Raw genomic sequence first — 14,615 nt, forward strand, 5'->3', positions numbered from 1 at the left:
ATCTAAGATTCTATTCATGTTCTTAATTTTTCATTTATTTTTTGCTATACTTATCTATGGCTGATGGGGTAAATTGAAGTCCCTTATTATAGTTTTATGCTTTGTTTCTCCTTATAATTCATTTAGTTTTTCATTTGTTTTTAATACTTATGCCACTGATTACATGTATATTTTATGAAATCAATCCATTGTTTAACCTTTCAGTAAAATGTAGTTTTCTCTCTATCTCTTTTAAATTAAGTCTTTTTTTGCTGATGCCTTGATTAAAATGATAATTGTTAACCCAGCCATTTTGTGTGCTGCTGAGTCATAACAGATTTTGTCCGAACCCCATATTTTAATTCTTTGTGTGTCTGTTTCAAGGATGTTTCTTACAAACAATATATTGTTAGATTTTATTTTCCAAGTCCATTCCAACTTCTTCTATTTTATGAATGAATTCATCCCATTCACATTCACTATATTTTCTAATTTTGACATTTCCTTTCACTTTCTTTTAAGAATTGTGTTGTCTCCTAGAATCATTAGTTTCTGTTTGATCCATTCTGATTTATAAACTTTATACCTCTTCTGTTAAGCTACTGGTTTCAGTTCTCTCCTCCATAATTCTGGTTTCTTTAGTAATGCCTTTTTAAAACTCATATAATTTTTTCAAAGCTTAGAAGTTTTCTGTGAGCAAGCTTTTTTTTTTCTTTGTGGTTTTGATCATAGAAGTTTTTGCATCATTCTCTTCTGGTCTACTCCTTTGTCATAAAAGTTTTATATTCTAATTTTTGTGTAATTCATTTTTATTGCTGAGGCCTTAGGTGTTGAATTCTAGGTCTCCTCTACTCTGAGGGATCAGATCAAGTTGAGTATCTTTCCTTTACAAGCTCCATTGTCTTTCTTTAGCCTTTTTCTTTACTATGGACTCTAAAGTTCTCACTTGTGGTCAGCCTTAGTTAATAGCTTTTCCTTTGAATAGAGAGAGAAAAGAAGGAGAAGCCTTTCTCTTAATTTCGTATTTATTCCATATATACCTTCCTTTGGTGGGAGAAACCTAGTTGAAGATATTTCCTTAAGAAGGAGAAGAAGCGGGACAGCTAAGTGGCCCAGTGGAGAGAGCACCGGCCGTGAAATCAGGAGGACCTGAGTTCCAATCTAGCCTCACAGCAAACACTTGACACTTACTAACTGTCTGACCCTGGGCAAGTCACTTAACCCCAATTGCCTAAAACAAAAAACCAAAAAAAACAAAAAAAACCAAGAAACACAAGAAACACAAAAACCAAACAAACAAAGAAGGAGAAGGAGAAGGAGAATACCAGGATCAAAGACATCTCTAAAGGTCTCATGATGGAAAATGCTATCCACATCCAAAGAAAGAACTTTGGAGTTTGAATGCAGATCAAAGCAGACTACTTGCTATTTTTTTCTTTTGTTTTGTTCCTCTTTCTGATGGTTCCTCCTATTGGTGCTAATTCTTCCTTACAACATCACTAATGTGAAAATATGTTTAATAGGAATTATACATATAGCCTATATTAGATTGCGAGCTGTCTTGGAGAGGGATGGTGGGAAGGAGAGGGAGAAAAATTTAAAACTTAAAAGCTTGTGGAAATGATTGTTGATACATCAAAATAAATTAATTAAAAAAAATTTTTTTAAGGATAAAAAAGAGGAGAGGTCAATGTCTTTTTCTGCCACAATCTTTTTTTCCCTTCTTTTTATTCTCTCTTACAAATATAATGATAGTACCTAGACTCTGTGGGAAAAGCTGCTGAACTTGGTGCTATATTCCTTGCAACCCGTAATTTTATTTCTTGAAAATCATTTGGGATCTATATCATTTACCCTAATTTGACATATAATGTTTGTTGTTGTACAGTCATGTGTGACTCTTTGTGACCCCATGGACCATAGTACACCAGGCCCTTCACTATCTCTCAAAGTCTGTCCAAGTTCATGTTCATTGTTTCCATGACACTATGTATCCATCTCATCCTTTGCTGTCTCCTTTTCCCCTTTAATCTTTTCCAACATCAGGTCTTTTCCATTGTGTCCTGTCTTCTCATTACGTGGCCAAAGCCTTTAAGCTTCAGCTTCAGTATTTGAACTAATTTAAGTATTGCCTGATTTGATCTCTCTCCTTGCTGTTTAAGGGACTCTCAAAAGTCTTCTCCAGCAACACAGTTTGAAAGCATCAGTTCTGTGGCTCTAAGCTTTCCTTATAGTGCAACTCTCAGAGCCATACAGAAATATAGTATACGTGTAATACAGATATCACATTTCAAAGCACCACTTAACAAGCTGCTTCAAATCAGGCCAACTCTAGTAAGTGTAGAAAAAAATACATAATGACAACATACATACAATATTACATATACATGTCAAAAAGTACAAGACATTGTTACATGTAATTCAAAACTAAGTAACATTGAGCTGAGTAAGTAGCCAGTTACACTTCAACATCATTATTTAGCCTATTTATTGGTTTGATGGTTCTAATTCTTTTATGATTAATTGTCCTTTCCATATCTGTACCTAAAGTGGTTGTTGGCAAAATCTCACTACCAATATTTCTAAACTCTATGGTTTGCCCTCTTATTCTCATTAATGCTATAGCTGAGGTTATAGGTATAGACTCCCTAACACTAATTCTAAACTCTTTGCCCTGCCCCTTTAGGTGATTCTAGAATTTTAGTTTAAATGGGTGGACATGCATAGCAGACATCAAGTTAATTTTCTTTCTTTTTTTTTCTTCAATCCATGACTGGTAGTGATTCTCTTATCTTTTTTCATTTTCTCCCCTAATGCACTAAAAGTCCTCCCAAACTTTTCATTGTTGAAAGCTTTTCTCCTTCTCCTTTAAGCCTTACTGTGTTGCAATGCGAATTCGTATTGCTCAGTTTTCTGGCACAGTATTCTGCTGTCTTGTGGTAGCCATGAACTCAATATACTTCAAACAAAATATTCTATGAAACTATGAGCTGTGGGAGGAGTAAAAGCATGGAATGTAGCAGCAGATCCTAAAATTGAAGTCTAAGCCAAAGAATTCAGCTGACCTGGGCATCTGTCTATCTGGCAAAATGTTCAATTCTCTTTATTACCTAATACCCCATACTTTTTAGAATGACCAAATAAAAAAATAAACAAACATCAGGATCTAAAAAAAAACAATTACAAAAGCAGCTGTGTGTGGAAGAACTTGAGTAGTACTTGACCAAGGGAAAGACAAGCAAGGGAGAAAGTGGAACTGGAGAGATAAGAGTACAAGGAAGGAGAAACAATAGTTAAGGGAAGTTTAGGGAAGGAGGTCCATTGGGCTAAGCTGTCTTTATGCAGGTTGAAACTCTCTCCCATTGAATCCTTAGGTTCCCAAAAGTGAAGGTGAGATGGCCACAAAGGTGGCTATTGAAGCTGGCTACCGACACATTGATGGGGCCTTCCTATATGAAAATGAAAAAGAAGTTGGACAGGCAATCCAAGCAAAGATTGCAGATGGGACAGTGACTCGAGAGGAAATATTCTACACGGGGAAGGTATTGTTGGGAGGAAATCAGGGATTGAGTTTTGTGGGATTTTTTTTATGGTAAAAAAATGCGACAAACTTTGAACAGTATTCTATGTGGATCAAAGAGGAAGTCTCCCAACCAAGGCAATCTGAAAAACAAAAATGAATTATGCTGCATAAAGGAAAAGAGGAAGGCTAGCTAGTGTTGAGTAACAATGGAATTGAACTCCCAGTCATTTAATTTCAAAAGTAGAGTGGCCACTCTGTTAATAAGCAAGACTCACAGGGACATTGATTAAAGAACACATATTATCTTTGGTCTTTAGGAGCTTACACTCCTATAAAGCAGTGTAAAATAGCTAGACATTTGGTTTTCTCAAATAATTAAGAAATCACCTTAGGGACAATGAGAGAAATGAGCACCTCCAGGAAAAACTACTAAGTAGGTACAGTGACCATATTTTCTGAATGATAAGCTATGAGCTTATTTTCCTTATTATGACATGCCAAATGTCTTTTTTTTTTTTTTGGTATTCAGTGGGCTCACTGTTCTGAACTGACAATTTCATAATTATGCTAGCAGTTTAAATTTAGTCTTGAAGACTAAAATCTAACTTATTCCTCCTTCTCCTCCTTATCTTTCTAGCTGCAGGCTTGTCTAATACTTCTTTTAAAACCCCTGATTCAGAGATGTCTCCATACTGGGTGTACATTCACTCACAACCTGCTTCAACAGGGAGTTCAAGACCCTCGCTCTAGTGGGTAAAGTTCTCTGCTTCCCAAAGAGGTCTCTTTTGCAGTTTACAAAGCATGTGACATCTCTTTTGAACCTCATAAGAACTCTTGAAGGTAGATAGAATTTATTTGTTGTCTCTCATTTTAGAAACAAAGAAACAGGCACAGAGAGGTTAAGTGACAAGGATGAACTTCACAATTTTTCTGTAAATTGGCCATTCTGGGAACTCAGTCTGCTCTCCTGGTATTGCCACAGTTTGCTGTCCTACTTGGAATTGCTTTGATAAAGAATTCACCAGGTTACTTAGAATGTTCTTTCACTCCCTTTAGCTTTGGAATACATACCACCGCCCAGAACTGGTCAGGCCTGCCTTGGAAGAGACGTTGAAAAACCTCCAGCTTGATTACATTGACCTTTATATCATCCATACTCCCATGTCTTTTAAAGTAAGTACTAGAACCTCGTCTAGGTACACAAAGATGTTTTGACCACATTTCTCCCTTTTCTGCCTTGGCATTTTCAGCCCTGCTTCTGTAAGAAGTGAAGGAATGTTTTGTCCTTATTTGGGCTTTGTCTCTAGAGGACTGCAGATTAATGTTTTGACAGGAAAAAAAAGCCAGTATTGATAAGATTTGGTGTCAGTGTCCTAATATTTAAAGTAAATGCCTACAAGTAAACATTTCCTAAGGATATCCTGATTTAACCTTAAGAAATGAGGCTGGTCATGGTGGTGAATGCCTATAGTCCCTGTGCTGGGGGAATTCTTTTGACTTCTTGGGAGAAATATACCTGTCAGAGGGCCCAGTGACTGTGGGTCAAAGATATCAGGAAAAAACTTAGAGATTTATTAGAGTGCTAGGGAATCTGCTCTTGCTGATAGCAAATTCATGTTCCTTTGATTGAGTGTAGATTTGGTTTTTGTGACCTTCAGGCTGCTTAGAGTACACAGCCAATCAAAAGCATTGCATAAAAATTTAGGACAGAAAAAAAGCATTTCACAGAAAAGGTTTGGGGTATTAGTCAAAGGAGAAAAAAGGAGTATTTGGAATGGAAGTGGTAGGATTCAGTATCAGAATTTAAAAAATATTTAAGAGCAGGGGATAAGGGGAAGAGAACAAAGTTTTACAATTAGTCTTTGACTATTGTGAAAAGAGTCCTTTTAGAAAAAACTTCATTGCCTCCAACAGTGGGATAAGTCCATTGTCAAGCTCAAACTCTCATTGCATAAGGTTGATGGACTTTCTAATGTTAGAACACTAGGAGGTTTGAGGATTTTTAGTCCATCAAGATGTCACATAATATCTGTGTTGCCTGTTTTTGGAGAGGCTAAGACTGGGGGATTGCTTGAGTCACCTAATTATGAGCACAGCCTATCCATCCTTCCCACCAAGGCCAGCACAGATCTGGTGAGGCCCCAGGCTGCCTCAGGCAGAGCAAACCTGCCTGGGTTAGAAAGATTGTCTAATTTATTTATGATGTAGCCTTTCATATATAGGCCACACTCACATTTGGAGCTTATCTTTGCATAAGATGTGGGTGTTCTAAATCTAATTTCTTCCATACTACTATGCAATTTTCCTAGCAGTTTTCATTAAATAGTGAGAACCCATCGCAGTAATTGGAGTCTGATTATTTCTTGAATATTAGAGTAATAGATATATTTCCATCCATATATTATATACTCAATCTGTTAGACTGATAAATCTCTATTTTTAAAGCTGGATTTGCAATACTTTAAAAAATTATTTTGGGTGTTTGATTTACTCATCTCTAGATTCAGTTTCTTAAATAGGGCTTTGTTCCAAGGTCAGACAAAGGCCCTTGCTGGACTTTAGGGTCAAGTGGTTTGCTCTGCTTGGTCTTGGCTTGGGTTCTTGCACTGATCTCCATCTCCTAGAGTTTGGCTCCTCATGTGCTTTGAGGTTCAGAGAGCTGAGTTCTCAAGACTATCTCAGAAGTGAATGTTCAGAACCCCTTGGCTTTGGCTGTTCTGACCTAAGCTCAGCAGCACCTCAGTAGTTCTTCCAGCTGTTCCTCCCCAGATTTTCAAGGTCTGCCCTAGAGCTTTCTCAGGTGAGTCCCCATTCTTTTGTTGTTGTTGTTGTTAATTTTTTTTAATTTATCAACATTCACTTCCATAAGTTTTTGAGTTTTAAATTTTTCTCCCCCTCCTTCCCCAAGACAGGCCACAATCTGATATGGGCTTTACATATACATTCCTATTAAACATATTTTCACATTAATGATGTTGTAAGTAAGAATTACAACCAATAGGAGGAACCACCAGAAAGAGGAAACAAAACAGAACAGAAAAAAAATTGCAAATAGTATGCTTCGATCCACATTCAAACTCCATAGTTCTTTCTTTGGATGTGTGTAGCACTTTCCATCATGAGGCTTTTGGAGATGTCTTAAATCCTTGTTGGCTGGGAAGGGTTAAGTTTATCAATATTAGTCATTGCACAATGTGGTTTTTACTGTGTAAAACATTTTCTTGGTTCTGCTGAATTCACTCAGGATCAGACTATGCAAGTCTTTTCAGGTTTTTCTGAAGTCTGCCTGTTCATCATTTCATACACTAGTATTCATCATACAATAGTATTCCATTACATTCATATACCACAACTTGTTTAGCCATTCCCCAATTGATGAGTCACCCATTCTTGCTAAACCTAGATGCAGAGCATTGCAGACTACAGATGCCACATCTCTCTAGGAAGCTTTGCTTGGGGGGAGGGAAAGGGTGTGCTTTTCTTGTCTCAGGGCTGCTAGATGAATTTTTAGGCAGTTCTGAAGTGGAAAATTTCACTTACTATCATTTCTCATTAATTTCTTGATCATTATTCAGTGTGACATGAAGTTCAGTTCTGCTTGAGTAGGTATGTGGCAGCTGGGCTGCCTGCCTCTACTTCTGGAGCCTGTCTTCTTAATAGGTTTTGAAATGCAAGGGATGGGGCGGCTAAGTGGCACAGTGGATAGAGTACTGGCCCTGGAGTAAGGAGGACCTGAGTTCAAATCTGACCTCACATACTTACTAGATGTGTGACCCTGGGCAAGTCATTTAACCCCAATTGCCTCCCCCAAAATGCAAGAAACAAAAGAAATTTGAGTAATGTCAACAAGTCCAAGTGGCCTTAAGGTGATAATCCAGTGCTTACCCACTAAAAGGGGAACTCAACTGTGTCTATTGGTCAGTGAGGAGCAAAGAGAAACTGTGAGTATGGGTGTTTAAAGGAGACACCCTATAGAAAGAGAGGGTTGAGGGTTGAAGGGATACATGAACCATCCTATCATCCATGCTGGTAAAGGGAAGTTTAAGAAAAAAGGATAAAATGAACAGGGGAGCTGATTGGACTAAGGAGGGAGAAGAAGGGAGTCAGAGAGGTAAGAGGAATGAATGTGTTAGGGGAGGGGGGAATTTCTTCAGGTAAAACAAGCTACAACTGTGGAAGGCTGATTAACAGGCAAATGAATAAAAATGAATCAAAGATTTAGCAGTTTGATTCTGGGCCACAGGTAACAAAATAGGAATTACTAAAACTGTTCTGTAGTGCATTGTTTCCTTTTGGTAAACCCAGAGCCTAGCTCACGGCCTTACTCATTATAGGTGCTTACTAAACACTTTATGAATGAATGAGTGAATGCATATACATGACTACGATTGTATAAAAAATTGTAAACCCTTCAAGTTAAAGGATACATCTTTTCTTTTTCAATTTCAGTAGACTACCAAGTTAAAAATTGATGCATGATATCTCTCAAAACCATGTATTGAAACTAAGCAGTATTTTTAATTGTATTAGGAAATATGCTTCTTCATGGGGCTTAATTCAATGTTTGTTGAGAAATTTCTTTTGTCAAAAATTATTAATAAACTTTTAAGTATATAATATAAAGAAAGAGTTTGCTTAGATATGTCTAGATTTTTTCCAGGTCTGCATCTCTGTCCTGTGGACTTGTATTATAGTTATTCATGTACTAGATTCCCACTACTAGAAAGTAAACTACAAGGCAAGAGCTATATGCCATTTCATGTTTACTTTGTGGACTATTTTCAGTGCTTATTTGTATTTTTTTCTATATTAGATATTGATAAATGTTTGTTGAGTGCAATAGAACAGCTCACTTGCTTCAGTGTCTCAAGAAGAAAAATCTCCTTTCTCTAATTACAGCCTGGTAAAGAGAAGATCCCAATGGATGAAAATAACAAAGTTATCAGTGATTCTGTGGATTTGCGTGATACTTGGGAGGTAGGTGACTTGTGGAAGGAGACAACAAATATGCTGTGGCTTTGAGGTCAAGATAGCCCTGCCTAATAGTGATTGTGACTGGAGAGGGAGAACCTCAGGTAGCTGGAAGTGAACTTTCTCAAATGAAAAGATGCAAGGCAGCTTGTTAAGTGGAACACGTGCAACGCTAGAAACCTACATTTCTAATTTTAGCTCCGACGCTGATCTGGGGATATTGAGTGAGTCATCTCAACTATGACTTGAAGAATGAGGGCAGCTGGACTAAAACATAGTGAAGTCTCTGACCCTAATGGTTTACTGTCTTCTTCTATATTAATATAAAAGGTATATAAGTGTGGATTAATTAAGATTGACAGGCTAATCAGAAAATCCAGGGAATTATATATTTTAAGGTATTGCTGAAGCAGCCTCTGTTGGTGACAGTGGGATCTTGGGTCCCCTGAGGTGGGTTATAGAATGAGGAGGACAAAAAGAAGAGTCACACGCCCAGGATTTCTTACAAACTCCAAGAAATTTAGACATCTTGTCAGATTCAGATCAAGGGGAAAGAACCCATGACAAATTGAATGGGAATGGCAGGGAAGAGAGTAATTAGTGTGCTGGAAAATAACAAAAATTAAAAACAAGAGAAAGTAGTTAGAAGTTGGAGGGGGGTTGTTTTTCTGGCGGTTGTTACCATTTTTGTTTCTTGACAGTGTGGATTTTATCACCCTTTTCAAAGAATGAAAGGCTAATTTAATATTTCTGAGTATCTTGGCTTTGGCTGCTATGATTTTAAATGTCATTTCCTGAAATAATCACTTAACTTCCAGATATTCATACTTTGATGGGAAAGGTAGTCTCGTAGATGAAGTTCAGTTAAAATATTTCTCTTAAAACCAGAAATATGGCTGATAAAGAGCTGTCCACTGAACCAGCATTGTAAAAAAGTCAGAAGATCTGAACTCAAATCATGGTTTGTTTACTTATATGATGTTTGGCAATCATTTCTCTAGATGTTTGTTTCCTTGACCAAAAGAGAAAAGAAAATAAGGAAGTTCAACTAAATTGTATCTAAAGCCCCTTCCAGGTTCGAATTCTGTGAGGTGTCCTCTCCTGAGGTTCTTTTTTTCAAATTAGAGGAAAGGAAGCGAAAAGATCAAGGCTAGGTGATGCATGGGGAAAGGGTTCTACTCACATGTCCTCCAGGAATCTATAGGCATTCACAATCCCTCTCTACTCAGGCCATGGAGAAATGTAAGGATGCAGGCCTCGTGAAATCCATTGGAGTGTCCAACTTCAACCGCAGGCAATTGGAGATGATCCTGAATAAACCTGGACTTAAATATAAACCTGTCTGCAATCAGGTAAAACAATTATTATTCTAGTGCAGTTTCTTTCCTATCCTTGCCCTTCCTGATAAATGAGTGCAGGAACTACAGCTCCCTGCAATTTTCACCTTCATGATGGTCCTACATCTCATTTTTTATTTTCAAATGGCGTCTTCATGCTCACATTTTCCCTGTTTTTAATAAATGAAACATATTTCTTTGATTCTTTAATCCATAAGACTTTTCACAGACATGTAAGGTTTCATTCTATGTAATCCATAAGGTCATTTGAGTCTATTTTTATTGTACAATCGATTTTCTATTCAAAAGTACTCAAATAATACCTGAAAGCTATGTATCTTCAAACATATTTAAACAATTTTTTATTAAACTAAAGTTCTTTTCCTACTTCTTTCAGGCATCAAACTATTCATCAATGGCAGTATCTGAATCTTATATTCTTTATTAACTGATTTAAGTCTTTTCCTTAACTGAAAACTGCTTTTTCTGTCCTTTCAGCACTAAGGCTCTATGTGAAAAGTGCTTTAAATAGACATGCTAACATTCTGTGCTTTGGGTTATAGCTAGGTACTTCCCAAGTCCTTTGATTATCAAAAAGCTTAGTATCATCCCTTTGGGTATCATGCATCTTATTTTTATAAGCCCAAACTTCAGTATTTACTGTACTGCAGGTGGAATGCCATCCTTACCTGAACCAGAGCAAATTGTTGGAGTTCTGCAAGTCAAATGATATCGTATTGGTAGCATATAGTGCCTTGGGATCCCACAGAGAGGCTCATGGTGAGAAAGGGGGTCTGTAATGGATTCCTTAATCACTACTACAGTTGACTACCCAAATTTTTGCATGCTTACAAATTGTGCAACATTGAGTATTGGAAACAGCATTGATTGTGGGGTTCTAATTAACTGGATTTGACTCCCATCTGACTTCTGGCATTTTACTAATTGCATGGTCTGGAAGAAAGAATTTAACCTTTCCAAGCCCCATTTCATCATATGTGAAAAAAAAGATAATAGCATTTGCCCTTCCCACCTCATGATATTATTAGAGGTTCAAATGATATGTCTATGGAAATGCTTTGAAAAATGTAAAAAAGCTAAAGGATGATTATTATCTACATGGCATTGAACTCTTCCCCACTTCCCTGACCACAGATTTCAACATGTTTGTTTTCCCCTGCAGGGTAGATCAAAATTCTCCCCTTGTCCTAGAAGACCCAGTGCTGGGAGCCATTGCTAAGAAGCACAATCGAACCCCAGCCCAGGTTGCTCTCCGATACCAGATTCAGCGAGGGGTGGTAGTCTTGGCAAAGAGCTTCACTGAAAAGCGGATCAAAGAGAACTTTCAGGTAAAGAGGCATGTTGGGTTAAGCAGCTGCAGAAACTCTGTTGTTGCTGAATGGAATATTGGAGAAAATGATGAAAAGTCTGACAGCTGGTCACTAGGAAGCTGACTCCTAAAGAGTCTAGTGGACTTCAGTGATTCAGTCCGGTGGACAGAAGTGTGAATTCACCAACATTCTCTCCTATCTTCAAAAGATCTCCAAGAAAGTAGTTGTTCATTTCAATTTTCTGAGGAGACAGTGTATGTGGCGTTTATGTAACACACTCTTTGGAATAACTGTTTGGTATTTATTCACTTTATATCATGTTTGTTTAATAAAAAGAGATACAAAGTAGTTAAATACATAGTAGTTTGGGAGGGAGAGCATTCACAGCTAAGGGAATCAGAAAAGACTTCATATGGAAGTTGGTACTTGAGATATACCAAAGGAAGAGTGGGATTCTGGGAGGTAGAAATGAAGAGAGAATGCATTTCAGGCATAGGGGATGGCCAGTGCAAAGGGAAGGAGATAGGAAATGCAGTGTTGTGTGTGAGGAACCAAGAGAAAGATAGGTTGGGGCCAGATTGTGGAGGAGTTTTTATTTTATCCTCAAGACAATAGGGATTTGATTGAATAAGGTAATAACATAGTGAGATCTGCACTTAAGGTTAATGAGTTTGTCAGCAATAAAGAGAATGGACTAAACTGGGGAGTCACTTGAAGGAGAGTGATCAATAATCCAGGTGAGAAGTGAAGGTGGTGGCTGTTTCAGCAAAAGGATGACATATAAGTGATTTGGCAACTAATTATATTTGTGGGGTGAGGGAAAATGAGGAATTAAGGGTAACACCAAGGTTATGAACCTGGGAGACTGGAGAACTCATGGTTGTTTATACAGAAATCAGGAGATTTGGAATGATTGTTGCTTTCGGAACGACGATAATGACTTGTTTTTGGGCATATTGAATTTCAGAGGTCTTAAACATCTCGTTTGAAATGTCTCCTTGGGAGATCTGATAAAACTGAGCTCTGTCTCTCCTTCTTACCTCTCCTATTATTCTCCCCACTCTTCTGGCTGCCTGAGATGGCAGACATTAAATCCAAAATTTCTTTAAAATTGTTAACTTTTCTTTTCAATTGGTGCTTCAGCTGAAGTGTAATCGATTCTACTCCAGCCCCTTCCTTTTACTCTCTCTGTCTATCTCTGTCTCTGTGTCTGTGTGTGTGTGTGTGTGTGTGTGTGTGTGTCTCCCTGTTTCTCTCTCTCTCTTCTTCAAATGTGTTTCTTGTCAACAACATATTGTAGGATTCTGGTTTTTAATCCTCTCTGCTGTCTGCTTCCATTTTAGGGTGAATACATTCCATTCACATTCACAGTCATGATTACTGTGCATTTCCTTCCATCCTATTTTCCGTCTGCTTATCCTTCTCGTTCTTATTGCTCTGTGCCTCCTCACCCGTGTTTTGCTTCTGACCACCATTTCTCTCAATCTGCTCTCCCTTTTATCAGTCCTCCTGCTGCTGTTATTCCCCACCCCTTCTACTTCCCTATATAGTAAGCTAGGTTCCTATATCCGAAAGAGTATATATGTTATTCTCTCTTAAAGCCTCTTTCATGTGAGATAATTTACCCCATTGTACCTCTCTTCCCTCTGCTCCCAGTGCAATCCTCTTTTCCATCCCTCATTTCATTTTTATGTCATCACATCAAAATCCACTTATACCTGACCCTCCCTCTATGTATACTCCTTCTAACTGGACTAATAGTGACACACTTCTTAAGAATTAGAAGTATCATCTTTCCTTGTAAACAGTTTAACTGTATTGAATCCCTTATGTCTTTTCCTCTTTCCTGTTTGCCTTTTATGCTTCTCTTCAGTCTTGTATTTGAAAATCACATTTTCTGTTCAGCTCCTGTCTTTTTATCAGGAATGCTTGAAAGCCCTCTACTTCATCAAATAAACATTTTCCCACTTGAGGGTTATATGTTCAGTTTTTATAGGCAGGTGACACTTGGTTGTGATCCTAGCTCTTTCACCTTCTGAAATATAATATTCCAAGCCCTTTAGTCCTTTAATGTAGAAGCTGCTAAATCCTCTATAATCCCGACTATGGCTCCACAATATTAATATTGTTTTTTTCTGGCTGCTTGAAGTATTATTTCCTTGACCTGGGAGTTCTAGAGTTTGGCTATTATATTCCTGGGAGTTTTCATTTGCGGATCTCTTTCAAGAGGTGTTTGGTGGATTCTTTCAATTTCTATTTTACCTTCTGGTTCTAGGATATCAGGGGAATTTTCATTGATAATTTCTTGAAATATGTCCAGGCTTTTATTTTTTTATTATACTTTCCAATGTTTTCAATTGTCTCCCTTGAATCTATTTTCCACGTTAGTTCTTTTTCCAATGAGACTTTTAACATTTTCTTCTGTTTTTTCATTTCTAAAATTTTTGTTTGATTGATTCTTGATGTTTCATGGACTCTTTAACTTCCACTTTTCCAATTCTAATTTTTAAGGAACTATTTTCTTCAGTGAGCTTTTGTACCTCCTTTTCCATTTGGCCAATTATTTTTAAGGAGTGTTTTCTTCAGTGAATTTTTCTACACATTTTTCTATTTTCTGTGCTTCCTTTCCCAAGCTGTTGACTCTTTTTTCATGATTCTTTTGCATCACTCTCATTTTGTTTTCAAATTTTTCTTCTACTTCTCTTATTTAACTTTTAAAATCCTTTTAAAGCTCTTCCAGGAGTTCTTTTTGAGCATGCTAGTAGTTTTTTTGGGGGGCCTGAAACTAATTTTATGTTTTTTCTTTGAGGCTTGGCATATAGGTGTTTTGACATTGTTGCCTTCTTCTGAGGTTGTGTTTTAATTGTCCTTGTCACCATAGTAACTTTCTATGGTCATTTTTTTGTTTGTTTGTTTTGTTTTTGGTCTTTGCTCATTTCCCAGTCTATTATGTTACTTAAAGTTAGACTCTGTTACTTGGGTGGATGGGACACTATCCAAAGCTTCTTGTACTGGGATAGAGGGACCTCACCACTGGTCTATTGTTCCTGGGGTGAGAGGTCTCTCAGTTGCCTGATGCCCAGCACCTGTGGGGCCTGGCTTCTGAACTACTGTGCCAGAGTCACTGACCTGAGCCTAGACTCAGGACTTTGATGCTGGTTTGACTGGATGCTGCCTGCATTGTACTGTGTTCCCCTTTTACCTGTGAGACAGATTTTTCCTACCAATTTTCCAAGTTGTATTTGGCTGCAAAATTTTTTCACTCTGTCTTTTCATTGGTTCTAATGCTCTAGAATTCATTTTGAGGCATTATTTTATAGTTATTGGGAGGTGAACTGCATATTCTACCTTAATCTGCAATGTTCTCTTTAATTATTACTAAAGCTAACTTAAAGTGATAGATCCTAAATGTTGGTTCTTTGCTAAATTATTCATCTCTGGGGAGTGCAAAGAAGAGGAACAGGGCTTTGAAGT

The 14,615-nt window shown here is 37.5% G+C and overlaps 1 protein-coding gene across 1 annotated transcript in view; it reads left to right on the forward strand.

Moving 5' to 3' along the window:
• Positions 1-14,615, forward strand: part of LOC144454054 (aldo-keto reductase family 1 member C1-like) — a 28,568-nt gene that overhangs the window by 5,751 nt on the left and 8,202 nt on the right. The window contains exons 2-7 of the mRNA XM_021001536.2: positions 3,354-3,521; positions 4,559-4,675; positions 8,402-8,479; positions 9,703-9,825; positions 10,482-10,590; positions 10,999-11,159. Of these exons, the coding sequence (XP_020857195.1) occupies positions 3,354-3,521; positions 4,559-4,675; positions 8,402-8,479; positions 9,703-9,825; positions 10,482-10,590; positions 10,999-11,159 (756 nt within the window). The remainder of the gene's footprint in view (positions 1-3,353; positions 3,522-4,558; positions 4,676-8,401; positions 8,480-9,702; positions 9,826-10,481; positions 10,591-10,998; positions 11,160-14,615) is intronic.

This window comes from Phascolarctos cinereus, unplaced genomic scaffold (genome assembly GCF_003287225.1).
Source record: "Phascolarctos cinereus isolate Bilbo 61053 unplaced genomic scaffold, phaCin_HiC Scaffold_1;HRSCAF=81, whole genome shotgun sequence".
Taxonomy (NCBI): domain Eukaryota; kingdom Metazoa; phylum Chordata; class Mammalia; order Diprotodontia; family Phascolarctidae; genus Phascolarctos; species Phascolarctos cinereus.